Raw genomic sequence first — 27,546 nt, forward strand, 5'->3', positions numbered from 1 at the left:
AGGGCTATGTGGCTTGATGTTGAGAGAAAGAAAAAAAGGGGAGGGGAGGAAACAAACCTCTGGCAACAACAGCTGATTATACTAAGTTGCAATCAGTCCAGATAAGAAAGGGGAAGCAAAGCAAGGTAGTTACTCCCAATGACAATTACAAGGAATTAATTTTGGACTTATATGGGCTGAGTCACCTTCTGACATCTACTAAATGACTGACTTCACATTACTTTGGCATTGCTCTCCTAGGTGTCCGCCTGGCAGAGTAAATAGGAAGTGAATTAGCACTCTGAGGGCTTTGTCCCAGCTGCCATGGCTGGCGGGTTGCCCATTCTGAACTCCAATCCTCCTCAACCCTAATTGCTCCACTCTAGCACCCAGTGATCCTAAGGAGCAGCCTCTTGTTTGCTCCACCCTGTGAATGCAGCCCAGGATTTGGAGCTTTACAAGCCCCATCTTCCCAAAGCAGCCTCTATTCATGCTCCTCTCTTGGGCCTTCACCCTGTACCCTTAACCTTTTCGCCTAGTCTTGACCCCGGAGCTGGTGCCAAATTCCAATTTGGCAGCGGTAGCAGGAAAGGAAGGAGGGAATTCCCTGGTTAAGCAGAGGGGAAAGGGAAGGAATGGAGCACCCCAAGGGCCATGGATGGGAAAGGAAAATGGGCTGGCTTAGGAACAGCAAGCAAGTCCAGGCTACCCATAATGCCAAAACCCCAGCCTTTGCACTTCAGCCTACTCTAAAGTAGGGAATTACCATGGCTCAAAGCCACAGCTCTGTTCTGGGGAGTGGCTGGAGGGAGGCAAGCTTGGCAGACATCACTGCCTAGCGTGGGAAGTTCAAGAAGCAGGAATGTTCTCGATAGGAAGGAAGCCAAGGGACTGGGCTCGCAGCTGCTCTGGAAACATGTGTTGCTTCAGTGTGGCCAAAAGCCTCCACCTGACACAGGATAGGGCTGCCATGATGGCTAGGAGCCCTGCCTTGGCACTTGATCAAGGAATCCTATGCCATAGCTGTTTGCTCGGGCAGGTTTACAGGGCAGACATACAAATGTGCAAACGTAAGAGAGCAAAACAGGAAGCGGAGAGGATTACCACTCAGGTGAAGATTTAAGTCTCAAAGCGGTATACGTATTGTGCCAATTGTTTTCTGGGAGCTAGATAATTAAGGGACTTTTCTGTGATCTCTGACACAAGGGTCAGCTTGACAAGTGCCTACATGTGAGCCTTCAGAGAAATGGCTGCACGAATGTGCACTAGCTTTATTGCCTTCTGGAATGGCATCTTTTCTCCCGAACCTATTTTGGAACATCAAAAAAAAAAAAAAAAAAGCATCAAATGCTTAAAGCTCAGAGACGTTTGAAAAGAACAGGGGAGGTGATACCTCAGACAAGCATAATCTCACTTGCAATTAATGCATGCAAAATAATCCATGACTACAAAGCTTTGAAATTTGGATTAGAGGGGAAATTAGAAATAACATGAAAATACTTCTAGGAATTGTAGCAAACTAGGATCAGGTACAGAAAATAATTTGCCAGAAAACTTAAGCTGGCGGAGCATCTATTGGCCATATTAGAGTGTGTGATTTTTCTCTTTTTTATTATTATTGACTAATCATATTTTAACCTATTTTTAATTTTTTTCAGAAAATTTGACCGTAGATCACAGCAGTGTACATACAACATGAAATCCTATGCCCGTCAAATGAATTGGACTATACTTCCCAGACTGGAGTTCAACCTTAAGGCTCATCTACAGATCCCATTTTCCCAGATGCAAAAATACCTCGCTAACTATTGGTGGAGGATACTTTTATGTAGATTTACAATTTTAGATTTAAGGGTTTTTTTTAAAAAAATCCCACCTTTTTTATTTTTAATTAAGCAGCAAACATGCCTAATATACTCCTTCCTTCTCCTATTTAGTCCACAATAACCACTCCATGAGGTGAGGTGGGCTGAGAGAGAGGGACTGGCCCAAAGTCACTCAGCCGGCTTCATTCCTAAAATGGGACTGGAATTGAAATCTCCTCTTTTTTATGTGCATGTGCCTTCTTCTCCATCCTTCCCTGGTCTACCCCTATGGCACTTTTTGATACTCTTTTCTGTGCTCTCCTTCCAAACTTACTTTTTCCACTTCTGCCAGTGCAAGTCATGCCAAGCGGTCGGCATGCTGTGAATTGTCAGGACTCTTCCTACTGTCAAACAGCAATCTCTCCACTTCCCTTGCCAGCTCACAGATGGCAGGCAGGCAAAGCAGGAAGTGAAGGAAGGAACGCAGGTGTTTTTGGGGTGCCAATTCTCCTGGCATGAGAAAGATTCACTTATCCTCACAAGAGAGAAGAGGAGGAAGTGAGTTGTTACTATCAGTTAGTGTAAGAAGAGATAGGACAGCCATTTGTCCGAAATAGTATAGGGTCTCCTCCTTGGGCAAGGGGGTTGGACTAGAAGGCCTCCAAGGTCCCCTCCAACTCTGTTATTCTGTATTCAGTTCTCCAAACTTTGTGGGATCACGAAATCACAGCAAAGAAACTGTTCTCCCTCACAACTTTCCACTTAATCCCGTTGCCCTGCCTCCTGGTGCCAAAGACATGCTCCCACCACGAATAGTCTGCTTTACCACAGAGATATCCCGTGCATAATCACTTCCTCTTACGTCTGCCCTGCTGCATAGCTTAGATGCCATAGTCTCAAAAGTGTGGGGAGTTGTGTTTTAACCAAATGTCCAGTGGCCTTTTGGAAGTTTGTTAGACAGACCTTGCTTCGATGTCCCAGTGCTCTACCATGACACTGGTTAAAATGATCCTTTTGTAGCTTCAACACTGCAGGGCCAAGCTCTCCAGAGGGGTTCCTGACTGTAGCTCATGGATGTTCTGTTCTACGATCCAGCAGCTCCTCTCTGCTATTTTGCTACTACAGTGGTGAGTGGAAAGGGAGGGACACATTTAAAACATGCGTGCAGCGATACCTTCGAAGGCAAAGGGGAAAGCAGAGCTGTTATCCCAAGCACTGGGAATAGCTGCTTTGTCCCCTGCCAAGATAGGGATAATAGGAGAAAATCCACTTCTTGCCCTTCTTACCCCCACGAGAGCTCCCACCCGTGACATTTTACGGAAGTCAGAAACAGGCACTGGCCCCTCTTCTCCAACACAGCTTTTCTCACCATGAGTGAAAGGAGAAGTGGGGGGAAATAATTGCAGGAAATAATGGGTTATTTGGTGTCAATCCCACCCCTGGGATCAGAGAACAGACATCAGGAGACACCACAGGTCTTCTACAACCATTAACTGGCATTAATGGACATTGAGGTAATCCTCATTTAGCAACTGCAATTTGGGCCAGCAACTCGGTTGTCAAGTAATACAGTGCTCAAGTGAAACATCACATCACCATTTTACCTCAGTTTTCTTTTGTTTTACAGACCTATGAAGGGCCTAAGTGTGAGGAAGGTCGTAAAGTTACTTCTCCATCACCATTGTAACTGCAAACGGTCACTAAGCAAGGCAGCTGTTAAACGAGTACTAGCTACCTTCCACATCTCACACCTCGTATCTCTCATGTGGACATAACCCTTTATTTCCCCTTCATTGCTGAGGCAGAACTGGGTCCAAATGTGGTCAGCACTTCTTATAACCAACATATTTTTGTGTTGGCTCCCATCCTAGATAACGGCACTTTAGTGCCGCTATGCTAAACGGCATTTGGAATGCTGTTCTGGAATCGCAGAATCTCCTCTTTCAGCTTTTAAAGATTTGCTGGCAAATCCATCCGGGTGGGATGATTTTTTGGACTCGTACGAAAGTGGGGTTAAAAACGTAAAGGAAATGAAGCTTGGGGGGAACCAAAGCTGGAATCGTCTTCTCAATAAAGCTAAGAATGGCTTTCCTTTTGTATTTAATTTTGCATGTATCCACACAGCTTTTCAAGGTTTGGAGCGAGAATGGGGATTCTCCTGCTTTCCCCCTCAGGATACATCCGCATAAAGGACCGGGTGGAGAGGGATGGGAGAAGGCAAGCAAGTTCTCTAGTGAGTCCTGGAAGGTTTCCATGAGCCATATGGTGGAGCCATGTTGCAACCCAAAGCCAACACTAACTGCTTTTTTTCCCCCTGTAACCTTCACTACATTTGCTAATGTTTTGTGACATAAAACCTAGAGATTAATTTTTTTCTTCTGTCTTAATTGAAGGAACCATTTAGTACAGATTTAACTATTATTACCAAATCATCAGGATTGATGCAGCGCACACACGCGTGCTCCAATCATGTTTGGACTAGCTTGGAGGATTTATGCAAATGGGCCTGCCGGGAGAGGCAATTTGTAGCAGAGAAGGACAATTATACAGGGCCCGTGAGTGCGGGAATGACTGTGCCGGGCGGCTAATGGATAATCATAAAGCGCCAGCAGCAATGAACACCACTGCAGCGTGACCAATGACTTTATACAGCACAGATAAAGAGGCTTTTATGCAACACTGCCTTCCTTTTCAAAGAGGGGCAATTCTTCCCCCAGAGCAGTGCAGGAGGCAAGATAGAGAGGAGGCAGGGGAGCACAGAGGAACAGGCATCTTTTTAGCCCCCTGATTCTTTCAGGTTTCGATGACCACTAGGATGGGCAAAGCCTCGGGTGTGCTGAGTGCTAAAGTGTGGTTGCCTCTAGTGTGAAAGCAACAGGAATAGCCAAAAAACAACGAACGCTTTGATCACAACATATTCACTGAACATCACCACTGCTTTTTCTCATGCCTCTTCCCAGTATGGTCTGTAATTATTACGCTACAAACAGAGAGATCTGGGAGGAAAAGTCCGCTTTTTATAGTGTACAAATACAAGAAAGCAGTATAAGGGAACACTGACACTACATAGCTGTTTGATGTTTAAAAAAAGGCTGAGAAAGAAAGAGAGAAGGAAGGAAGGAGAGAGAGAGAGAGAGAGAGAGAGAGAGAAAGAAAGAAAGAGAAAGAAAGAAAGAAAGAAAGAAAGAAAGAAAGAAAGAAAGAAAGAAAGAAAGAAAGAAAGAAAGAAAGGAGAGAAGGGCTTCAATATGTGAAATTTCCCTTTGCACAAAATCTAATTACGGATCCCCAGTGACAGACGTACACAAATGCAAACAGACTTAACACTTTGTGTCATTCATACCATCCAGCCTATATAGAGAGAGCACAACACCTGTAAAGTGGATGGAGAGGAAATTTCTAAAAGGAAAATGAAGGAGAGAGACAGGTAGTTAAAACCTTTCCTATCATGGTCCCTTATCATTGATGCCCCTCTTTCCAGATAATAATTCCAGATATTTTTTTTGGGGGGGGGGGAGGAATCCCATGGTATTAGAATGAAGGGGGGGGGAGGCAATGATGAGGACAGCATTTGCTGCAGGGAAAGGTTCCACCTTCCTCCCATCCTGCTAATGGCCTGATAGTCCCATTTGTAGATCTATCCTTGCAGAAACGCACACAGGAGCACTTCCATTCATTAGAACAGCCACAAGGACAGACCCTTCTTAAGAGCCTCCACTGGGTCCCTCAAGCTTTCAAACAGACAGGCAATGCTGTACACATTTAGAGTGCTTTCCCCCACCCCAAGTGCCATAAGTCATGCTAGATCACTCACTTGACCTTCCTGCTGTCACTCTTGCCCATCGAACCCTGTCGCAATGAACTGAGTGTGCTGGAGTGCTTGCGTTTCCTAGGTCGCCCTGGTCCCCGTCGAGCTGGACTCCGGGAACTCTCCTCTCGCCTATACAGGTAATAACCATATTAAAGTCAGAACAAAAGGGCAGAAATGGCCCTGCTCCCATATACTAAGGGTCTCTTTGGATGTGGGCACCAGTCTACCCTGTTTTCCCCAAAACAAGACCTCCCCGGATAATAAGCCCAATCAGGCTTTTGAGCGCAAGCGCTAAACTAAGCCCTCCCCAGAAAATAAGCCCTCCCTGAAAATATTGCAGCAGCAGCAGCCATGAGGTGACCCGGCTCGCCGCCTCCTGCACCTCAAAAATAATAAGACCTCCCCCTAAAATAAGGCCAAGTGCTTATTTCGGGGTCAAAAGAAAATAAGATCCTGTCTTATTTTGGGGAAAACATGGTAGTTTAGAGGACAGGGAAGGCCTTTGACTAAGGGGATCATTTGGCCTTCAGATGTTACGGTAAACAGATCAACCGGTAGATTCAAAGCTATTTCACCCCCTTACCACTGGCGTTATTCCTGGTGCTGTTTTGCTTTACCCACCTGGCGAGTGGGTCAGGTGCTTATCCCTAGAAACCTGTAGTGAAAACTGAAGAAACCAAGACACTCACTCATGATCATGCCGCCTTTGCAGTTTGGCCAATTCCCGCTGTTTCTCCTTGTAACGTCGCTGCAGTTCTGCTAGGCGCATGCGCATCTCCACTTCCTGTGTGTCCAAATTCTCAATAGCTGCTTTCAGAGGGCAAACCTTTGGGGAGAGAGAAAAGGCTATATTAGCCACAGAGGAAAGCAAGAGGGACAGGGGGCATAACACGTTTGATTCATGCTTTTACTCCTGGTAGTTTATATGCCCTGAGAATTATTTGCACTCTTGAACTGAACAGATTTAGAAGGCCATTTGGTTCTTCTTATGTACTTGCAGGATGACCTTTAAGGGACTATTCTTGGGATCTTCCACTCATGTTCAAGTGGGAGCCATTTTGGCCACCCAACATCTTCAACTGCTTAGAAATGTAATTAAGACAAATTAATTTGAGGGGATTTCTGGAATTCAAGCCAAAATTGTAACAAGAAGAATGCTTCCGATTGAAATGTCTTCTTCCACTTTTTCTTCCTATAGTTGATTAACTTTGATAATGATTTAACTCCTTGCTGCACACACTGAACATATAGAGATCTTTTAGAGATTTCCCATTCTCTTAATGGACATTCTTGCCATTTAGAAACTCAAACAGATGAAGCACCTTAAGTCCACACAATACTGCTGAACTGTATTCAATTCTCAGACTGCAGGGGGTCTTCGATTTATAACCTGGTCGCTTTATGATGGGCCATCAAAAGCTACTTATGACCTGTTTTCAAAGTTAGGATGAGACAATCACTCCACCACCCACAATCACGTTTTGGGCATTTGGCAATTGACTTAGTTTTATGACAGTCTGCACCAGTCGTGGGTTCCAGATCCTGTCACAACCGGTATGCTGCGATGGGGCCGGACATCCACGCGATCCCCCTGAGAGTCCCTAGCTGCTCAGTGAGGTTGTGCAGGTGCCGTACGCTATTTCGTGTGTGCGCAATTGGCCCGTTTCCCTCAAAAAGAGGTAAAGATCGCGGGTGGGCGGGCGGGCCCACCGAAACACCGTTCCGGTACAGTAGCCGCTGCTCCCAGCTGCCACCGGTACGCCTGTATCGGGCTATACCGCCGAGAACCCAACACTGGTCTGCACCATTTTTTTTCCGACATTTTAAAACTATTTCTAGTGTATGCTTCTGGTTTCTGGAAAAAAAAAACTTCCCATCAGGGGAAACTGATTTGGTTAATAACTGCAACGTTTACTTAACAATTGCAGTGCTTGCATGACGACCACTGCAAAAAATATCAAAAAGTCAGGTCCATTCACATGATGCCTCAAGTTACAACGGCAACAATTTATGACCATAATTCAGAGCTCAATTATTATCGTAACTCAAGGACTATATGATTCTGTATCAGAATCAGAACCAGAAGCCTAATATTTTAGCCTCCGTACAGTCTACTCAGCCAACCTTCCCTCTAAATATGATTATTAAAATTGGAGAGGCTGATACAGCAAAAGCTATCCTGCGAAGTTGATTAAGGCAAGCCTTAATAATTGTCCCCTAATCAAACAAACAAATAAACAAAAACGGGAATATAAAATGCACTCCAATGTTTCAAAATCTTCTACACAGTTTTGCTTGTGGAATACATGTAGTCTTTGACTTACGACCACAGTTGAGCCCAAAATTTCTACTGTTATTTGAGATATTTGTTAAGTGAGTTCCCCACCCTTTTTTTACCTTGCTTGCCACAGTTGTTAAGTAAATCACTGCAGTTGTTAAATTAGTAACATGGTTGTTAAGTGAATCTGGCTTCCCCATTGACTCTGCTTATTAGAAGGTCGCAAAAAGTGATCACATAACATCCACGGGGCACTGAAACCATCATAAGTACATGCCAGTTTGCCAAGCATCTGAATTTTGATCAGGTAACCACAGGGATGCTGCAATGGCCGTAAGTTTGAAAAACGGTCATAAGTCAGTTCACTCAGTGCCCTTGTAACTTTGAACAGTCACTAAATGAACTGTTGTAAATTGAAGACTACCTGTACAGCAGTCTTCTGTTGTCTGTACAGCAGTCATTCTGTTATCTGATGTAGAGGCATCCAGAGCAAGCCACATTTTTGTTAGAATGATTAAACATGCATTGCAGTGTCACACAAGCTCCACCTCTCGCAGGTGACTATAATGCATGCATAAAAGGGGAGGGATCTGCACTGTGACATCATAATGAAAGTTTCACTCATGCTACCCCTCCCAAAAATGAGTCTTAAGGGACAAAAGATTAGCCCTCAAACACAAACAATTTACCACAGAATTCTCCATTATTACCTGGGAAAGTTGAGATCCTTCTTCAAATGATAGGTAGATAGTTTTGTTGTCTGTGGCAGCACAGACCATGTGGCCCAGAAACACACCCCAAAACTATGTCAGGCTACAAAAATGGAATGCTAGCAGGTAATCTTTCAGTCCATCAGCTCTGTCATTCATTTTGAACACAAGAAACTTACAGGCTTGGCTTTAGGGGTCCAGATGTATTTCCGTCGTGAGACTCGCATGCGAGGGCGCAGATTCACACACGGTGCGGCATCTGCCAGGCTGAGGAGGTCAGGTGGGCTGCTCTCGAAGCCAGTGGCTTCCACAAGGGCCCAGGCAGCAGCAAGGGTGGCTAGACTTTGCAAATTGAAGGCTGCCAAGTCTTCATCCAGCACTGTGAAAAGCAAAAAGATACAATCGGAGACGATCAATTCTCATTCACAGAATAGGTAATTAATAAGTTATGAGCTTACATTTCCCACCTAGGGTTCTCAATCTTGTCACATCAAAGGAGCCGTCACATTCAGAGCTTCCAGACTAAATTTGCCTTCTTGGCATGCTCCTGCCTGCTTCCTCTATCTATCACACAGTTAGTTAGTTAGTTATAGCTCCTTTTGCTGCTTAGCAGATCTTAGCAGAGCCCAAAGATGGGCTCCAGCACAAGTACGAAAGCTCAAAATACAAAACCTCTGGTCCCGGTGACTGACCCCGATTGGATGCTGCAACATTATCCTGGGACACATATATTCGCCTTCATTTGTAGGAAGGAAAAAGGCAGAAATAGCAGAGGGGAAACTGAGGAGGGTTGCAAACAGAAAGGCCCCGTAGTAAAGAGGGCACTGCAAATATTTCAACTGCATGATAAATACTTCATCTTGTAACATACCTCTGAATACATATGCCACCCTAGTGACTGGATGAAGTGTCCTGGGCTTCTATGCAGGGGTGGGCTTCAAAAATTTCAGCAATGGATTCTCTGCCCAGTTGCTGGGTGGGCGTGGCCATGGTGGGTGCGGCCTAGGCAGTCTCCTGCACCATGGTTGGTGTGTGTGTGCTTGCCCTCCCCAGGTTCCATAGGCTTTCCTCAAGCCTCTGGGAGGGCAAAAACTGCCTCCCCCAGGACTCCGTAAGCCCTCCGGAGGCCCTTCTGGGAGGCCCTTCCGGGAGACCTGTTTTCCCCCTTCCTGAGCCTCGGCACGGACCCTGCACTTACTTTGCATCCAAAATGAGCTGCGAGAAGACTTCAGGGAAGGGAGTGGAGGGGTGGGCATGGCCAGCCAGAGGTGGGATTTGGAGGTTCTCCGAACTGGCCATAATGTTAACTACAGGTTCTCCTGAACCCGGGCGAACCTGTAGCAGCCCACCCCTGCTTCTATGCATATTTGGTAGCATCTCACAATGTAGCCCATGTCTTGAAAAGACCCTGTTTTTCCTCTTCCCTGACACACCACACTGCTTCTCCTTCCCATCTGTTACGAAGGGCTGAAATAAAGCCATGAGGTAGAAAAAGTTGGCTTGCAAGCTTATGGTCATTTAGAAAAGCAGAAAGCTCTTCCCAGATCATAGCTTAAAACCACCAAATCCCTGTTCATATTTCTTTGCAGAGGACATCAAAAGTCCTTTCACACAGAGGAAAAGTTGTCACCTGCCCAAGCAAGAGGCCTGAGAAGCCCATCTGGGGCAGCAAACCGAAGCTATCATTGTCAGAATTTAAGCGAAAAGAGACCTATTGGAAATAGTCTCAGAAATTCGGGAAGGGGACACACACACACACATGGACACACACACACACACACACACGTGGAAAAAGGGTAACCATGGACATATTTTTTAAAAAAGAAACCTGCAGTATGCATGTGTGGGTGTACCTCTTTAAAAACTCATGCATTCATACACCTCTCTCTCTCTTGCTCATGGGCTGTTGCTCTTTGTATACAAGTGCATCTGCTTGTGAAAGTGCCTGTGCACACGTATGAGAAGGCACATAGGGGAGCCCTTGTATGCGGTTTCCGTTCCACTGTGGGCAAGAACGGTTTTGGTGTGTGAGCAATAACCGTTGGTGTGCAGATGAAAAGCACAGACGTCGCTTAGCCACAGGGGACGATAACCATCTGCATATGTGGGTTGGTGTAAACCTCGCCACTGGGGAGGCAGGAAGTGGGAGGCTTGAAACAGCAGCAGAGAGGTGTAGGGACAAAAAAGAAGGACTTTCACTACTCAAATGATATTGGATGGTTGTGATTATTATTAGCTTTAGCGAAGGCCATTATTATTCATAAGGAGGGAATGTGAGATACTTCTCGAGAACCAAGACGTTCTGAAAACAGGAGACATCAAAATAAATCTGGTAACAGACCAAATACGCTGTTCCCCAGCTTTCCAAGCATGCAAGGCCTCATAGTAATAATAGGCCAGTCTATGATGCTTATAATAAGCAAGCCCCAATACCAAATTAATTTGCAATTCACAATCCAACAGGGAAAGTCCCCCGTCCCTCACCCCAAACCCTATTGCTTTCTACATGCAGCATGCGGTAATGAAGTCCAAAGCTCTTGCTTTCTAAGCTTTCAAAATTAAGAGGCATATTGATCATCAGCAAGGCCCAAGCAAGTGCAACAATTCTAATACCTGCCCTGATTTCATTCTGGTTGTTGGGCAATCCTCCAAATTCAGCCTCTGAGTGGGAATTTAATATATTCCCTAGTGCTAGGCTTAAGTAGCCTGATGGACACTTCTATCCTGGCTGGTGAACATTTTGAAAGGTGCGCACTCCCTCTATTGATTTGTGAGACTTTCAAAGTTGTACGCATTTCAAAGAGTCTGTACTGCTGTAACATAGTATGTCTCAGGGATGGGGTCCAGCTGCTGCTACTGCCAGTTGGCTCAGGGAGGCGCTTCCTGCACACTTGATGCACACTATGCGCACATGCACAGTACTAAAAAATCCTTCTGCATATGCGCAGAAGCCAAAAACAAGATGGTGGTGCCTGTGGCATGGGGCGTGACAGGCCTGGGTCGCTTGTAGCAATAGCAATCAGACTTATATACCGCTTCACAGTGCTTTGACAGCCCTCTCTAAGCGGTTTACAGAGTCAGCCTATTGCCCCCAACAATTTGGTTCCTCATTTTGCCCACCTCGGAAGGATGGAAGGCTGAGTCAGTCAACCTTGAGCCGGTGAGATTTGAATTGCCAAATTGCAGGCATCCAGCAGTCAGCAGAAGTAGCCTGCAGTACTGCACTCTAACCACTGCAGCACCTCGGCTCTAGTAAACCCAGCTGTGTTCAAAAGTCAGAGTGGGATAATAGTGTATCAGCATGCACGATTCTAAGGAAGAATACAGTTCATCTGAGGAAGGAAGCAGAAGGCACTGAAGAGGAATAGCTTAGCTCATGTCTGTATAGTTCACTTTATCTCCTAACCAATCTGGGACCTGGTCATGATTAGGACAGATAAGCATTGCAACAGAGACTGGAGGCCAAATAGCAAAACTCCGGCTGACAAAGTCTCTCTGGAGAAAGGAATGATAGTGAGATTGCCCACATGGACTCCAGACACTTGCTTTTTATGAGTAGACTACAGGTACTAAAGTTTTTGTGGTTAAATTGTGAATCAAGCAGGGACTTGATTTCAACCACATTGACAACTATAATGTAGCTTATATGGACATAAGGTTTTCCAAGCCTGATGTCTACACACACACACACACACACACACACACACACACACACACACACACACACACACCTATCACAGGGCGGGTTTCCTTCCATCCTTAATATAAATGTAAGGATTTAAAAATATATTTTTGATTAAACATCAAACAGATGACTAGTGTGTTGATTTTGGAAAGTTACCAATGAACTAAGGGTCCACATTTGAAATAAGATTTTGAAATTATTTATAAGAATCTTTCCTGTGGGAAAATGCTGTTATTTTTAATTATTAAAAAATATGATAAGGTTCAATACTAGAGGGAATCAGAAGGAACTATTTACTATTACTTTATTACAATTAAAGGAGAATAGCAAATGTGACTTACTAATAGAGAATGCAGCAAAATATTTAATATTGGACATATTTAAGGATATTTTTGAACAATGGACTCAGAAATTATTCCTTGGAATGTCTGCTATTATAGATCCATGAGAACATGTTGAACTGGCAAGACCGGGACTGATTTGAAAGTGGATTTTGAAATGCCATGCTGCAGAAAGGATATGGGGGAAAAATGCTACACTAGATATACAGATAGAATTGACTAGTGTCTTAATAATTCAAAGGGATATACAAATAATAAACCAGAAGAGTAACCTGGATTCTTTACTATATTGTATTTATGAAAGAGACCTGTTAAAGTTTTGAAAGATTTTATGAGAATGGATAAAGAAAAAATGAAAATAAATTAAATCATAAGACATTGTTTGAAGGGATTGATAAAAGTAACAGGGAGGAATATAAAGTTGGTTCACCTGATCAAAGTTAAAATAGATATCATATATATGATCAGGATTGAACAAGGCCTTAAATTATTTATTTGTAGAAAAGTGATGACATATGGGAAGAAGAGATTGTTTGCTGTATTTTAAGAGATAATAAATCACTAAAATTGTTTATATTTGTGATGAAGAGGAAAATCATTTTATCTATTTTCTTTACTATATTTTTATTAATATTTTTATTTCTTTTCTACTTTTTTATTCTTTTTTACTTTTTATGTTTTGTTTGTATTGGTTTGCTTTTTCAATTATAATATTTAATCAAATTATTATTTTTCAAAAATGACTATGTGTCCTTTGGGATCCCCCTCCTACTGCACAACTTCGGATGGGACTATTTGAATGACACCTGATGGGAAGGGAGAACTTGACATCATGCTTGGGAATCTGGCATTTGATTAGCAGCTGTTCCACGAAACACTGAAAAGCTAATAGGAGGAAATTGGGGAATAGGTCCTAGAATGTGTGCAAAAGCATCTATTATACATCCCAAGAGGACAAGCATGGACATCTTTTTTTCCAAGGTCTGGGAAAAGATTCTAGAACTTCCTAGTCCTGGTCCCTAGGCAATCCTCACATCATGAACAAATGTTCAGCTTCCAGTTCATTGCCATGCCTTCATACAGTATTCCTTCATCAATTCCCTGCTGGCTAGTCAGGAGGCAGGATTAGAGTATGAGAAAAGGGAGCTTCTCATTCCGTTGCTGACATTTGATATTTGGCTCTGCCTTTGCCTATTACCCTCATGAGCTGAAGAAGCAGCAATTTTCAGATACCAATAAAAATAGGTGCCAAAAAAGAAGCGAATGCTGATTTTTTTTCCCCACCTCCATGCTCTGAGGTGGAGGGAAGGAATTGGGACAGGATGATCTGTTGTTTCCTTACCTGAATCACAGTGCCGCTGACAGTGTTCCAGTTCAGCCAGCTCACTGAGCAGGGCAATGCCAGGAATCCCTGAGCTGGACGGAGAGGGCAAAGGAAGGGAAGCTGCAGAAGATGGGGATTCCAGGTCTGGGAGTTCACCCAAGTTGATGCTGGCAGCAATAAGGGCATCCAGGCCATATGGTGCTACCTGTACATCAGTCTGTGTTGATGGATCATCGGGTAAGACAGCATTACTCTCGGCTTCCTGACAGTCAACTTCCAATGCTGCAACAGGACTCTCTTCCGTAGTTATCACTTCAGGGGAAGGTCCTGGTGTGGCAGCATCTGAGCTCGGCTCCTCCTGATGTTCTTTTTGGGTAGAATCCAAGTCATCTGAGCTATCCCTGACCAGCAGGGAGCAACTTGGGGTCTCCTTAATCATTTCAGTGGAGCTTGGTCTCTGGGGATGGACAAGGAGATGTGGAGGGTGAACATGGGTGGGTTCCACTTCAGAGTCCCCAGTCCCACTGGGTGGGCTAGCTTCTGCCTTGCAGCGTGGCTCCTGCTCTGGTGGAAAGGTGCGTGACTGTTCAGGCTCAGCTGCTGTAGAAACAGTTTGCATAGTGTCAGGATCAGCTGGGTCCCGGGGAAATGGTGATGCATAGCCCAGACCAGCCACAGGGTAGGTATAACCAGGAGGGAGATCTACAAAGAGAAGAAGAGTCCCAGAGTAAAGCATGGCAGAGGTAATAAAAGTACTACCTCTCCAAATCCATAGCAAATATGAATAGTCTCAAATACAGGGGCCACAATGAGCAATACCACTTGACAATATTCATTTTTCTTCACAGACTGAATGAAAACATTCTATTTGTGCTAAATCACTCAAATTCACATGATATATTCTACAGAATTGTTTTTTTTTAAAGTGAAATGAAATGCTAAGACTGAGGGAGACTCCATTTGAGGAAGGAAAATCCAACACCAGGAACAAAAAGATGCTGAGATACTGATTGTAGACAATGGAAATACTACACAAGTCCCTCTGATTTCTGAGCTTACAATACATACAACATAGGCAGCTAGTGTATCCATACTCCATCTCAGTCATCCCCACTTGCTGCTGCTCATGATCAGCTAAGGGGGAATTTAAACACACGGCTGCTTCCTTATACCCCACAGTAGCAGGAAAGCTACATGGAAGAGCAATCTTCCATGTATAAAAATCCTTGTTCCTTTGCTAGTAATTGTTAGTAGGTGAGGTGTACTTTGATTCCAACTACTTTTGAAAGGTTCCATCTCCAGGTTCGAAAACTTTTAACATTGTTGTCCAACCCCAAAAAGCTTCCTGTTTTTGCTATGTTTGTCAAGCATCTCTATAACCACAAGAGTTTGTATTTGTCCTATTTTAACCACCTGAAACAAGACAGTGCTATAAAAAATTATTGATCAGTGAGCCATCCCTTGTACTTTCCAGAATCCTTCCTAGCAAGTGTGCTTTCTTCAGTGTGCTCTTAACTGAATTTAATCTTTTGGATTAAAAGAACATACCAAGTGTTTGCTAGACCCTTTTTATTATCATTATATACAGAGCAACATGAAATCACACAGCTGCCAGTTCTTTAGATGGTGTTGGTCCTCATATGCATCAACGTCTCCCTAGGAACCTAGGATGTCATAATGTATTGGCATAGTATATGTGCAGATCCAAGCAGTGTGGCCTTGTACTTGTTGTTGGTTGCACAGTCATCCAAAGGTTTAGACTGGATTGAGCATTTGTGTTCATCTGTCAATTGTACCCAGAACAGGTGGATGTTGTCATTTAATAATACCCAAAGTATTGCTTCAGGATGTAAGCTATTCCAAGAAGAGTCGCCTTTTGCAATTGACTGCTGACGAGTTTGTCAATGCCAATGATGTGCCAGTGGTGCTCCAAATGTTGTTGTTGTTGTTGTTATTATTATTATTATATACTTTATTCATTAAACATGAAACTCAGTCAACTGAACATTCAAAAATGCATCGCAAATACCATTGGCTGGTGCTACTGGTTGATACAGGTTGCTGCCAGCATCCTAGGTATCAACCAAGTATCTTCTTAAGATGTGCGATGTTCCAGGTAGCACAGTTTTTTGCAGTTCCGCTTGTGTTATTGCAGGAAGCTGCAAATTCTTTATCTGTTTTGTAAAATTCTTGGACATGGTACCAAGTGCCCCAATGACAATGGGTATCACTGTTACATGCTTCATCCATTATTATTATTAATTTATTGGCCACCCAAATCCGATGGACTTTGAGAGACATACCAATGTAGAAAAAAAAAACATACAAAGAGCTAAACCACTCAGCAGACAATAGCCCAGGCTAAAATAACCCAACAGACAGCAAAGCCAACAAAAGAGAGGCCATTTCTCATTTCAGTTCTCAGAATCTTTACCTGGTTCCAGTGATTTAGGATAGTCCTGGGCTGGCTGCCCTTCAGGCTGCTTATCCACAGCTTCAGGACCCGTAGAATTCTGGGAGGGCACTGGACTTACAGCAGGGGAGCGTGGCACCACAGCAGGGCAGACAGGTAAAGTGCAGGGACCAGGGCATTTGGGTGGATGGCAGCATGACGAGAGCTTGACTGAGCAGGCAGCTGCCGGGGACAGGCCCTTCGGGGGAGCATTTAAGGCAACTGCTTTGTGAGATGGTTTGAGTGGCTTTTCAGGACCCGGCAACTCCAGCTCTGGTGGGGGCTCTTCGGGCTTCCGCTATTAAGTAGGTGAGGGAAGAGAGAGATGGATAGTCAATAAGTACATCAATTCTACATAAATAATGACACAGGCAGCAATAAGCTCAATAGTCGGTACTATTAGTGTGCATGTCTTAGACTTCCGTGTGGTTCCAACAACGTATAAATTAAAGATTAACTCATGGAGCATGTTGCTGTGTACCCTTACACAACACCACAGCTGGTAGCACAGCCAATGTGCAATCCTATGCTTAGGCTGACTCGGTGGTCTTTTGGAGATTGTATCCCTCCAGAGCAAAAACAGGAAGAACAATTTCAACAAGCTCAACAGGGAATCAGATACATTCTTGGGGATGGCTGGCTTATGTTTTCTACTCTTCTGTCTTGGACTGTGCATGCAGGAACTGAGACTGGGCTTATGTAGAAAGTAGGTAGAATTCTGCCTTAAAAACATTCAGGTTGTGCAACCAAAAATTATGCAAAATTCAATTAAGTAGGGAACTTCCTCCTCCAAAATGTTTAAATTGCTGCTACTCAAACAACCTACATGGAGAGAAGGAGCCCTGTTCTCTGAACCTGGCAATTTTAATTAACCAGCTCTCTAATTAACATACCCCCGTAATTTTTCTAGGATATCTTTTTGGAAACTGAATGAACCAAACATAAAATTGGATCCAAAGGTCAACACAACATGGCAAAAATAATTTGCACACAAGGCCATGAAAGAGAGACTTTGGAATCAGGGAGCAAGTTGTTCTTCCCCGTGTGATGTTGGATTCCATCATTAATTGCAATCTCACAACTAGAAGCAACAGGAAGATTAGTATAGATCTCTAGCTGCTTTCACTTCCCTTGAGATGAACTCAGGATATTACTTTCTCATTCAGGATCTGCCCAAGCACTGTTGTTTGGCGTTTAGATGGATTTTTCCATCAATTGGTTAGAACATAATTTCTCTTTGTATTCATCTTCTCTTGCACATGGGTGTTTTGTAAGTGGCTAAATTACTTTAAACAATCACCTTCCTGAAATAAATTTATGTGTGTCTGCGTCATCCAGTGATCAGGACAGCCTGGAACGATCTATATTAAAGGAGCTTTATGATATCTGGATTATTTTACAAAGAATAAGATTTGATCATAATTTGCCTATTTATTATTAATAGCTCCAGGCAGCAAAACAACAAAAATCAGCAATGCAAATATCAATACAATCCAAAATGTATTACAGTTGGGGCAGCACAACTGTATCAACATCCACAATGTCTTTAAATGGGCTCTCAACTCCTTAGCTCCCAATGTCCTGGGAAAAATACAGGTTTTGGACATTTTAAGGTAGGATTGTCAGTCTTAATTCCTACACCCGGATTATATATCTGTGCCATGGTGGCACAGTGGTTAAAGTGCAGTACTGCAGGCTACTTCTGCTGACTGCCAGCTGCCTGAAATTTGGCAGATTGAATCCCATCAGGCTCAAGGTTGACTCAGCCTTCCATCCTTCCAAAGTGAGTAAAATGAAGACCCAGATTGTTGGAGGCAATAGGCTGGCTCTGTAAACCGCTTAGAGAGGGCTCTAAAGCACTGTGAAGCGGTATATAAATCTAAGTGCTACTACTATTTCTATTCAGTTGCTCATAAACATTTTGGGGGGGATTTTTTTCCAACTTTCCAGTGAGTTACCAAGAGAGTGACCTCCGTAATGCCATCTTTTTTGCATGCCTACCTGGCTGTGAGTGTGCCGCTGTACTTCCAATGCCTGTGCTGCACGCTGTTGCTGCTGCTGTTGCTGTTGTTGTTGCAAGGCATAGAGTTCTTGCTGACGCAGGAACTGAGTGCGGGAGTAGACTGGGAGTTGTCCTGTGTGCTGCAGGTGAGAACCAGGGCCCCGGCTAGGATACATGGATGGCCAGATAGATGCCTGATCCATCACCTCAGCTGCAGAGAAACAGGAGAGGTAATCAGAGTAGACAAAGCCAGGAACCACACCCATTGCCTCTTTTCTTACAGGAGAAGGACCTTTAATTACTACAACCCAGGGAATATGCCACTACTAATTCTCCCTGGCTTCCACTTACCTAGGGTGTGCGGGGCTCCATGGGCTGGAGGCTCAGAGGGCAGGATAACTAGCTGAGCAGGTGGCTCCTGTGATAGAGGGAAGACGGGTTGCATGGCACTGGGCATAGAAGGGGGGAAACCAGGTGGCAGGTTCTGATGCAAAGCAGGGTGCCCGATGCCTGGAATAGGAAGGAAAACATGATGCGAGATAAAGCCCAGTGTATTTCACCCATTTGCACAGCAACCTCATCTTCTCCAGGGAAAGGAGTTTTACAGGGATACTTCGTTGTCTTTTTGCTCCTTCACAATTCTCAATTTAACTTTTCATCTGTCATAGGTTGGGTGTGGATTCATCCCATGGAACAACATAGATAACACATGGTTCACAGATTTTAGAATCAGTTTCCATATGTATTTTTAACTATTTTTGTTGTTTTGCATTTTGACAAGGATGTTAATTGCTTTGAAATAGGAAAAAAACTAGGAAAAAAGTACCAAGCAATAAATGGTGGTGGTATTGTCTACATTAAAAATTGTGAATAGTGTTGCTACTTCCACCTGTCTCTCCCATGCTGTTAATGGAGATTGTGGCAGGAGATTGTGTCTCTTTCTTTCTTTCTTTCTTTCTTTCTTTCTTTCTTTCTTTCTTTCTTCTTTCTTTCTTTCTTTCTTTCTCTTCCTTCCTTTCTTTTCCCTCAAGATGTGCATATATAGCAATCTTTTCTCCTATTTTTCTTCACAATTATCTACCCTGTGAGGTTGTGCAGTGAAGAAATGAAGGCTATTAAGACACCCAATAAGCTTCCAAAGCTGAGAGTGAACTAGAATCAGAGTCTCCGCACTCCTAATTTAACCCCTCAACCATTTTACCACCCTGAGTAAATCAATGGACAGAAATGAATACAAGAATCCAGAGGCTCATTTTGAAGTTTCTCTGTATGTTATACAAGTCTATATAGGAAATCATTTATGTCTATTCAGTTTCTTGCTGAAGACTGACAGGATTGGATATAGTATGATCCAAACATTATTGCAAATTAATTTCCATGTAAGCTTCCTGTAATATGTGGAATAGTGCAATTCATCAGTTGGAATAGCAAAGTTGCCCTTGACTCCACTAGCCCTTGGCCCCAAGAGTACCTATGTTTATAAGTTCAGGTCAGTTTAGATCTCTTATCCGCACCTATTCGAGCAGATCATAGGGAAATGGCAGACTCAAGGCTTCTTCTGAATTAGAATGGAATGGAATAGAATAGAATAGAATTCTTTATTGGCCAAGTGTGATTGGACACACAGGGAATTTGTCTTTGGTACAAATGCTCTTAGTATACATAAGAAAAATAAAATGGTTTGAACACTTCATTAAATTTTGGATGTGTGATTGGTCAAAATCAGTGGCATGGATTTTCTCATCACAAGACACATGGAAATTTAGTGTAAGATCTAAGATAGATATAACAATAAAAATACCTCCTACCCTCATAAAATTGGAAAATATTCAAAAAAATTCCATCCCTCCCCATGTGTAACACTTGCTCTGTGCAATTCTGCCCACTACAAAATGTCATTTCCTGGCCACCTGAAGGATTTGTTCATCTCTGCAGAAAGAAGTAATGGAAGAAGGTTGGAGAATGTAGAGGATGGGATACAATAAGATAGGTTTTTGAAGCAAAAAGAGGTACCAAGACTTTTTTTTTTTTTGGACTGAATTCTGTGGGAGGCTGGATTGAAAGTGGTAGCTCAGGCGTGTTTCCCTGATAGGTTTAGAAATAAAAGAGCAAATCCATGAAGCCATGAAATCCAGATAAAATTTCTGTTTTAGATACAGACTGTTTACTTGACTGACCATAGGAGTGTCCACCCATCCAAAGCGAAGGGCTGCGTGTCCGAGGCAACCAATGTGCATGAGCAGGATGGGTATGGGCTGCTGGATCTCCTCCCAGTTGGCTGGACTGCAATGAGGAACCGCCTGCAATCATCAGATGAGGGGTGAGGTCTCCAGGGCAACTGCTTGATGGGTGGATTCGGGCAAATTCCACAAGATCTTTGTTATCCCTGACAAATTAGAAGTACAGATAAAAGAAATGCAGGTCCGCTGGGATAAAGAGATCCCTTGTCCTGGCCAAGGAATTACAGTACAGACCAGGGGTCAGCAACTTGTGGCCCTGGAGCTGCATGTGGCTCTTTCGTCCCTCTGCTGTGGCTCCCTGTCATCAGTCAGCACCAGAGGAGCTTCTGGTTTGGGAGTGGGGGGGGGGGGAGCAAGGCGCTCCAGGAAAAGACTCTATGGCAAGGGGCAGGTTTTCTAGTCAGCTCCACAATTGATAGGGCTTTCGGTTAGGATAGGTATAGGAAAATAGCAATAGCAATAGCAGTTAGACTTATATACCGCTTCATAGGGCTTTCAGCCCTCTTTAAGCAGTTTATAGAGTCAGCATATTGCCCCCACAGTCTGGGTCCTCATTTTACCCACCTCAGAAGGATGGAAGGCTGAGTCAACCGTGAGCCGGCGAGATTTGAACCGCCGAACTGCAGCTAGCAGTCAGCTGAAGTGGCTGCAGTACTGCACTCTAACCACTGCGCCACCTTGACGCCATGCTAGAAGGAGCCTCTATGGTGGGGAAACCGGACTTCCGATCAGCTCCAGAATTGAATGGGGGGGGCTTCCGGTTAGGACCTTTGTGGTTCTTTGAGTGTTTATGGTTGCCAAACCCTGGTATAGACCACAGGTGTCAAACTCACAGCATTATGTTGCAGTCACGTGACGTATCACAACATTTTTCCCCCTTCATGGAGCTGGGGTTGGCGTGGTGCATGACGCATCCAGCTTGTGGGCCCTCAGTTTGACACCCCTGGCATAGACCATCATCCAGTAATGTATACGTTATCTTATAATCTTAACCTTGGGAAATGGCTTGGATTGCAAAATAACAACAATGACAAAAAACAGCAGCAACAAACTGGCTCTCATAAGGAATTGAAAGACGTCAGTCACAGCATTTTTTTTCTGGGTTGCAAGTAAGCTTAGCACCACCATGCCCTGTCTAATTACAAATCATTACTAACCACTACCAAGACAGTGTTTAATCCCCCTTCCCTTCTCCGGTAGTTGGGCTAAGAAGGCCCTTACTGAAGCAGGAGGTCTCTGCCCGCAAGCCCCAAACGCTCCTCACACAGCCGATTCCGTTCTTCCTCGGCATCTAGATCGATGACATGCATAGGCCTCGCTGTGCCAGCTGTGGAAAACAGAGTGGGAGAGCAAGGAGTAATATATCAGCTGCCGATATTAATGTCCAGGGACGGGAGTGGAGGTTCTCCCATATTCCCGGTGACACAAACAAGTGTAGAGTCAAGAGACTCAAGACGATCACATTGGTGGATATATGTGAGAACAGTTACCCAATCAAAGGGGATAAAACATGTTTTGAGCTCTAAGAAAAAAAAAATAATATCCAGAAGTGGCTCCGGCAGACACTACTCTAGATTCACTGATGTATAAGACGCACAGCACCATCAACTCTTGCAATTCTATTATTACAACCTGTCTCAATAAACGTAGTTCTAGTCCTCCTGGTCTGGTTTACCTAGAAGAGCTGCCAACAAAACCCAGGAAAAGAGGAAAAAGATGGACTTGAAAATAGTCCCCTTTCACACTCCTGTCCATTCTGCATCTAGATGGGATTTCCATCTAGAGCAGTAATGGTGAACCTTTTCGGCACCGAGTGCCAAAAATGGAGTGTGTGCACACTCGTTGGGGTTGCAATCCAGAAGAGGAGCTGCCCAGGTGGCAGGCACGTTCTGGAAAATGAACTCCCAGTTTCCAGCGCGCACATGCGCACTGGCCAGCTAGTCTTCCGGTTACTGGGACGCATCCGTGTGCGATCAGCTGGCTGGCGTGCATGTTCACGCTGAAAAGACGTAAGATCAGCTTTTCCAGTTTCCGGCACTGCCACACACACAAAAGCCAGCTGATTTTCATTTCATTTTCATTTCATTTATTGAATTTATAGGCCGCCCAACCCCGGAGGACTCCGGGCGGCTTACAGAAATGAAAAAATGTCACGCACATGCATACCAGAAACCTGGAAGAGGAATGGGAGACACCGGGCGTGCCAGGCAACATGGCTCCGCGTGCCACTTTGGGCACGCGTGCCATAGGTTCGCCATCATGGATCTAGATGAAGATATAGTCCAGGACCTAACTTCCTTAAAAGTCTTTAGCTAAATTCAAGTGCTGGAGGTTTTGATTTCCAAAGTGGAAGGCCATGAATGAGGAGCTGAATCTATTTAATATTTGGCTTCAGGCTGAAGCCTGTTTTGTATGTTCATACAAAAGGGGCTTCTTGAATCAAATGGGCCACACCACTGCCTAGTCTCCCTCCCTGATAAGTCTCCTATTCCCCACTTCCCAATCTCCCAAGGCTAACACCCCCACCCACCCCGGCCCTTTAATGTACAAGGCAGAAGAGAGGATCCCTCTTTAATCATACAAACCACAGAGCACTAATGGTACTTACGCTTAGGCCAATGCTTGTATCTCCTGTAGCAGAGAGCAGTGATAGAATTATGAGAGGAAGCACAATTTATGTGCTTATGCCCCCTCCCCGCCCCACAAATCACATAGTTTGTAAAACATCAACTGCCTATTATTTTATTCTCTAATGTTTGTTACCTTTGAGGCCCATGGCAGTCCGGCTCTGCCGACTGGAACTAGATCCATAGGCTGGCTCTGGCCGACTTAAGGTGTCCTTTTGACGAGCCACAGCCACAGCAATGCCCACTGGAGGCTGACGCACCTCCCCATCCCCATGGCTGAGGTCATGGTCTCTGCTGCGGGCACAGTCTGAGCGCTCCAGATCCTGCTGTCCTTTGGTCCCCAAATGTTTGCCCCCATCCTGATGGGCACAGCTGCCCTTGAGGCTGCCCAGCCCCACATAAGGAGCCTTCTGGCCCACAATAAGTGCTTGGTTGCTGTATTTGAGCAGGTTTTTCATGGCTGACACTTCGTCAGGAGGGGTCTGCATTTCCTGTGTGAGCACAGAGCCCTGGGTCATGAGGGCAGCCTGCTGGAGGCTGCTGCTAAACGGGTCCAAGTAAGAGCCTTTTCTCTCCTCTGCCATGGACAAAGGAGGGCCCTGGCTCTGGACTGGCCACGGTGGCAAGTGGGGCCCACTGTAGCCCAGAGAGCCGAGCTCCATGGATTTGCGCTTGGATTCTGCGTGAGCGCCTGCCTGCTCCATTTCAGTCTGCAAATGCTGCTGGTGGCGGATGCGAGCCACTTTCTGGGTGCTGGAAACTGGCGGCTCCTTAGGGGCCTTGTCTAAAGTGCAGCAGGACTGGCTGAGTTTGCACAGCGTCTCTTGGGAGTTAGGCCGGGTGCAGTCTTGAGGTGGTATCATCTCAAAATGCCCGCCCTTAGGTTGGTGGGGCAAGCTGCCAAAATGGCTGTCAGGACCAGTGCTATTCAGGTACTCCAGCCCTTTCAGGCGGGCGTTGGTATTTTGGGGCCAGTCCAGCCTCCGCTCCACTTTGCCCTCAGCTTTGAAGTGAGAGAAATGATGGTGCCCATAGGTGGCCGGGTGCTCCGGGCCCATCTCGTGGGGGCGCTCTTTGCCCTCGCAGGGCTCCGAAGGGACCTGAAAGGAGCGGCTCTTGTCAGTCAGGTGGCCTACCGAAGGCACAAAAGTGGCTCCACTAATCCGTAGCTCCCGGCTGGCCTTGTCCTGCAGGGGACACATTCCATCTGGGCTGGAATGAAGCTGCAGGCAGGGGAAGCTGCCCGTTGTCGTGCTCAGGGCAGGGGGCCCAGTGGGCAGACTGGATGGGACAGTGTAGGAGACCGAGTGGTGCAACATTTGTCTTCGCTCCAGGCACTCGCTGTAGGACTGAGGCGGCTCATGGTGGCCAAGGTCCTTGGCACAACGGCTCTGGGCAACAGCATGGCGTGGTAGAAGGCCTCCGCCACAACTGGGGAGGACGGCTTTGCCCGAGTCACCATTCAGTACCTTGGAGCTCAGCAGGCATGAGGGCAAGTATTTGGGCCGGTTGTCACAAGAACCCCGCTGGAGAGTCCCTTCCTTGCAGTTGATTTCTGGTGTCATGGGCATCACCAGCTTGTGCCGCTCCTTGGCCTCCTCTTCAGCTGCTCGCTCCTTGCTCTCACCCTTGGTGCCTTTCTCCTTCGACACTGCACAGCGCTCATAGTCTTTGTGGCACTTCTGCCCATGTCCAGCTTCCCGGTCCCGGCTGCAGGAGCCAATCGGATGTCCAGGGGCTGCCCGGGCAATGCTGGGGAAATTGTGATTGGTTGAAAGCAGTGTAGGTTGAGCTGGAAGGTTCCGCAGGTAGAAATTATCTACAGAAAGAAGGGAAGAGATTAAGAAAAGACTGCCACCGACAACAATGTGGCCTAGATCACAATGTGCAACAATCACACTCCTAAGAATAGCCTAGCAGTTCTAAGTGCCCATGCCTTGTGGCACTGAGGAATGCTGGAAATAAAAGCTCCCTGGTTTGCAGAGGCACGCTTACAAAGCAGCAGCCGACCTAGCTAAATGCCTGGTGCCCACCTGCAAGACTTAGTGGAGTTGAAGCTGGCTATCAGATACACTTCAGTCCCAGAAAAGTCCATTTTCCTCCTTTCCTCTACCTTCCCTTTGCAACTGCCCACTAAATCTGTGTCCTTGGTAAGATAACAATTACACCATGCTTCCCCTGTCCCTTGAGGCAGAGTCAGACATACCACATAGTCAAACCCAATACTTGCCTTTCTGGCTTTCATAAAAACGATGCTGGCCATACAGGACATTGTTGTTTCCATGGTGATCCAAGTGGCTCATGGGAAGAAAAGTGGATGCTAAGCTCCCAGAGAACCTCGGGTAACCTGGAGCTAAAACAAGAGGCATTGAGGAATGACAGGCCCATGTCACAACACAACAGTCACAAAGCCAAGTTACTGGGCCTTAGTTTGATCTGTCTCTATGCATAGGTTGAAAGAGGATTGCTGGGGCAAATTCAAAGTCTTTTGTCAGATTATTACTTGGGCTATATTAATCACTGCTAGGCAGTAGCCGGCTATGGGATGGACCACAGCTAAAAGGGTTGGTACTGAACCAGAAAACTCTCTGGTGCTAGTTTAGCAGAAGAATCTCACAAAACACATCTGGCAAAAGAAGGACGCCTGGAACAACAGCTACACACGGAGGGAGCAAAACACACTATTCTCCTGATCATAAGAAACTCTTGATGGATATTGATCTCTGGCTTCTTTATAAAACCCAGTGCCAGGAGTCCGTAGAAAATTATGAAGGGAAATAACGTAGGCTAACGAGGCTGGGGCTATTATGCCTAAATGTATCACAATTCCGCGCCCAGGTGACTAAAACTCTGCAGACAAACTAACATTATGCTTAGGCATATATTCGCATCAGTTTGCTGTTCTTGAAAACATCACATTCTGAAATAACCTTTTAATGCGTCGGGAAGAAGGATTGAAGTGAGAACAGCCTTATTAGCAAGGGTATGCAGATGAGGGCGAAGAGCATCACAAGCAAAGAACAAGGGGTGATAAAAGGACCGAAGATCCTAATCTAGCCGTTGCAACTGCTGCTCTGGGTTCATGACATATCCCGGAAATGTAGCTCTTTGCTTAAAGTATTAAGTGAAAAGAATCTGGCTCATATAATCTTATTCCATGCCTGGGCACTCTAGCAGAAAACACATTAAATCCACAAAACCACTGACACCACTTCCCTTACTATAGTCCATCTTCTTGGCTTCCTACAATCTAGTTCTAGGTTTTAAATCAAATGTCAGTAAAGTTTTTATTTGTAGAAATAAAAGGAAAAGCTTACCCCCCCCCCACTAAGATAGGTATTATACAGAGCTGTAGTGGCCCAGTGGTCAGAATGCAGTACTGCAAGCTGCTTCTGCTGACTGCCAGATATCTGCAGTTCAGCAGTTCGATTCTGGCTGGCTCAAGGTTGACTCAGCCTTCCATCCTTCTGAGGTCGGTAAAATGAGGACCCAGATTGTAAGAGGGAGAGGGGACGCAATATGCTGGATCTGTAAACCGCTTACAGAGTGCTGTAAAGCACTGAAAAGCTGTATATAAATCTAAGCGCTATTGCTAATGCTAAGGGCTATTACTAAAATTGCCCACTGTAGTCTCAAAAAGAGGCTTTTCATCAGGGCTGTCCAGGGTGGAGGGGGAGGGGGACAAAAATCAAGATGGCAGCGAGCTGCAACTGCACTAGTGAAGTGTCACTCCAGTGTTATGTGTATTGTGTGTAAAGGGACTGAGACCGCTCAGCCGTTCCAGAGACATCCTGAGCAAGTTCAGGTAGTCAGCAAAAGGGGCAAGTCAGCTTCATCCCTCCAGTTTGAAAAAGGAGGGGAATTACTGATTTGCCTGGTAGAGCAAAAATCCGCACAGCAAGGCTCGTTTTAAAAAGGAACAAGAATACAACAACAACCCCTGCAAACAAAAGAATAGGGAAAGGGTTGCTGTTATATCAGTTCAAAAAATGAAATTACCTCTTTTGCTGAATATTTTAAAAAGATACCAAATGACAGGATTGGCTTAAAAAAACAACAACAAAAAAAAAGTTGACTGAGATTAGTAAAATATTAACAGAAATATTACTAATATTCAATTCCCCAAGAAAACTGTTGCTTGCTTGCTTGCTTGCTTGTTTGTTTATTTCATTCCTTTGGAGAATACCACACTATTAGTATTACTTTTTAAAGACATTGAACTATATTAAAAAGACATCGCCTCATCTTTCTCATAGTATGAAGCGTGTACAAAAAAATGAAGCCTGTACCAA

At 44.8% G+C, this 27,546-nt stretch overlaps 1 protein-coding gene across 5 annotated transcripts in view; it reads right to left on the reverse strand.

Moving 5' to 3' along the window:
• The window catches only part of BAHCC1 (BAH domain and coiled-coil containing 1), a 130,001-nt gene that overhangs the window by 21,393 nt on the left and 81,062 nt on the right, over positions 1-27,546 (reverse strand). For all 5 annotated transcript variants that reach the window (XM_087710166.1, XM_087710165.1, XM_087710163.1 and 2 more), the window contains 11 exons: positions 25,485-25,607; positions 23,391-25,073; positions 21,849-21,954; positions 20,565-20,773; positions 18,739-18,897; positions 18,387-18,598; positions 16,368-16,683; positions 13,952-14,635; positions 8,763-8,962; positions 6,285-6,421; positions 5,599-5,724 (listed from right to left, as the gene is read on the reverse strand). In XM_087710166.1, coding sequence (XP_087566292.1) covers positions 5,599-5,724; positions 6,285-6,421; positions 8,763-8,962; positions 13,952-14,635; positions 16,368-16,683; positions 18,387-18,598; positions 18,739-18,897; positions 20,565-20,773; positions 21,849-21,954; positions 23,391-25,073; positions 25,485-25,607 — 3,955 coding nt within the window. The remainder of the gene's footprint in view (positions 1-5,598; positions 5,725-6,284; positions 6,422-8,762; positions 8,963-13,951; positions 14,636-16,367; positions 16,684-18,386; positions 18,599-18,738; positions 18,898-20,564; positions 20,774-21,848; positions 21,955-23,390; positions 25,074-25,484; positions 25,608-27,546) is intronic.

The sequence above is a fragment of the Thamnophis sirtalis genome, unplaced genomic scaffold (genome assembly GCF_051295495.1).
Source record: "Thamnophis sirtalis isolate CommonGarterSnake01/CBP01778 unplaced genomic scaffold, rThaSir2_p1.2 scaffold_3, whole genome shotgun sequence".
In the NCBI taxonomy this organism is placed as follows: Eukaryota; Metazoa; Chordata; class Lepidosauria; order Squamata; family Natricidae; genus Thamnophis; species Thamnophis sirtalis.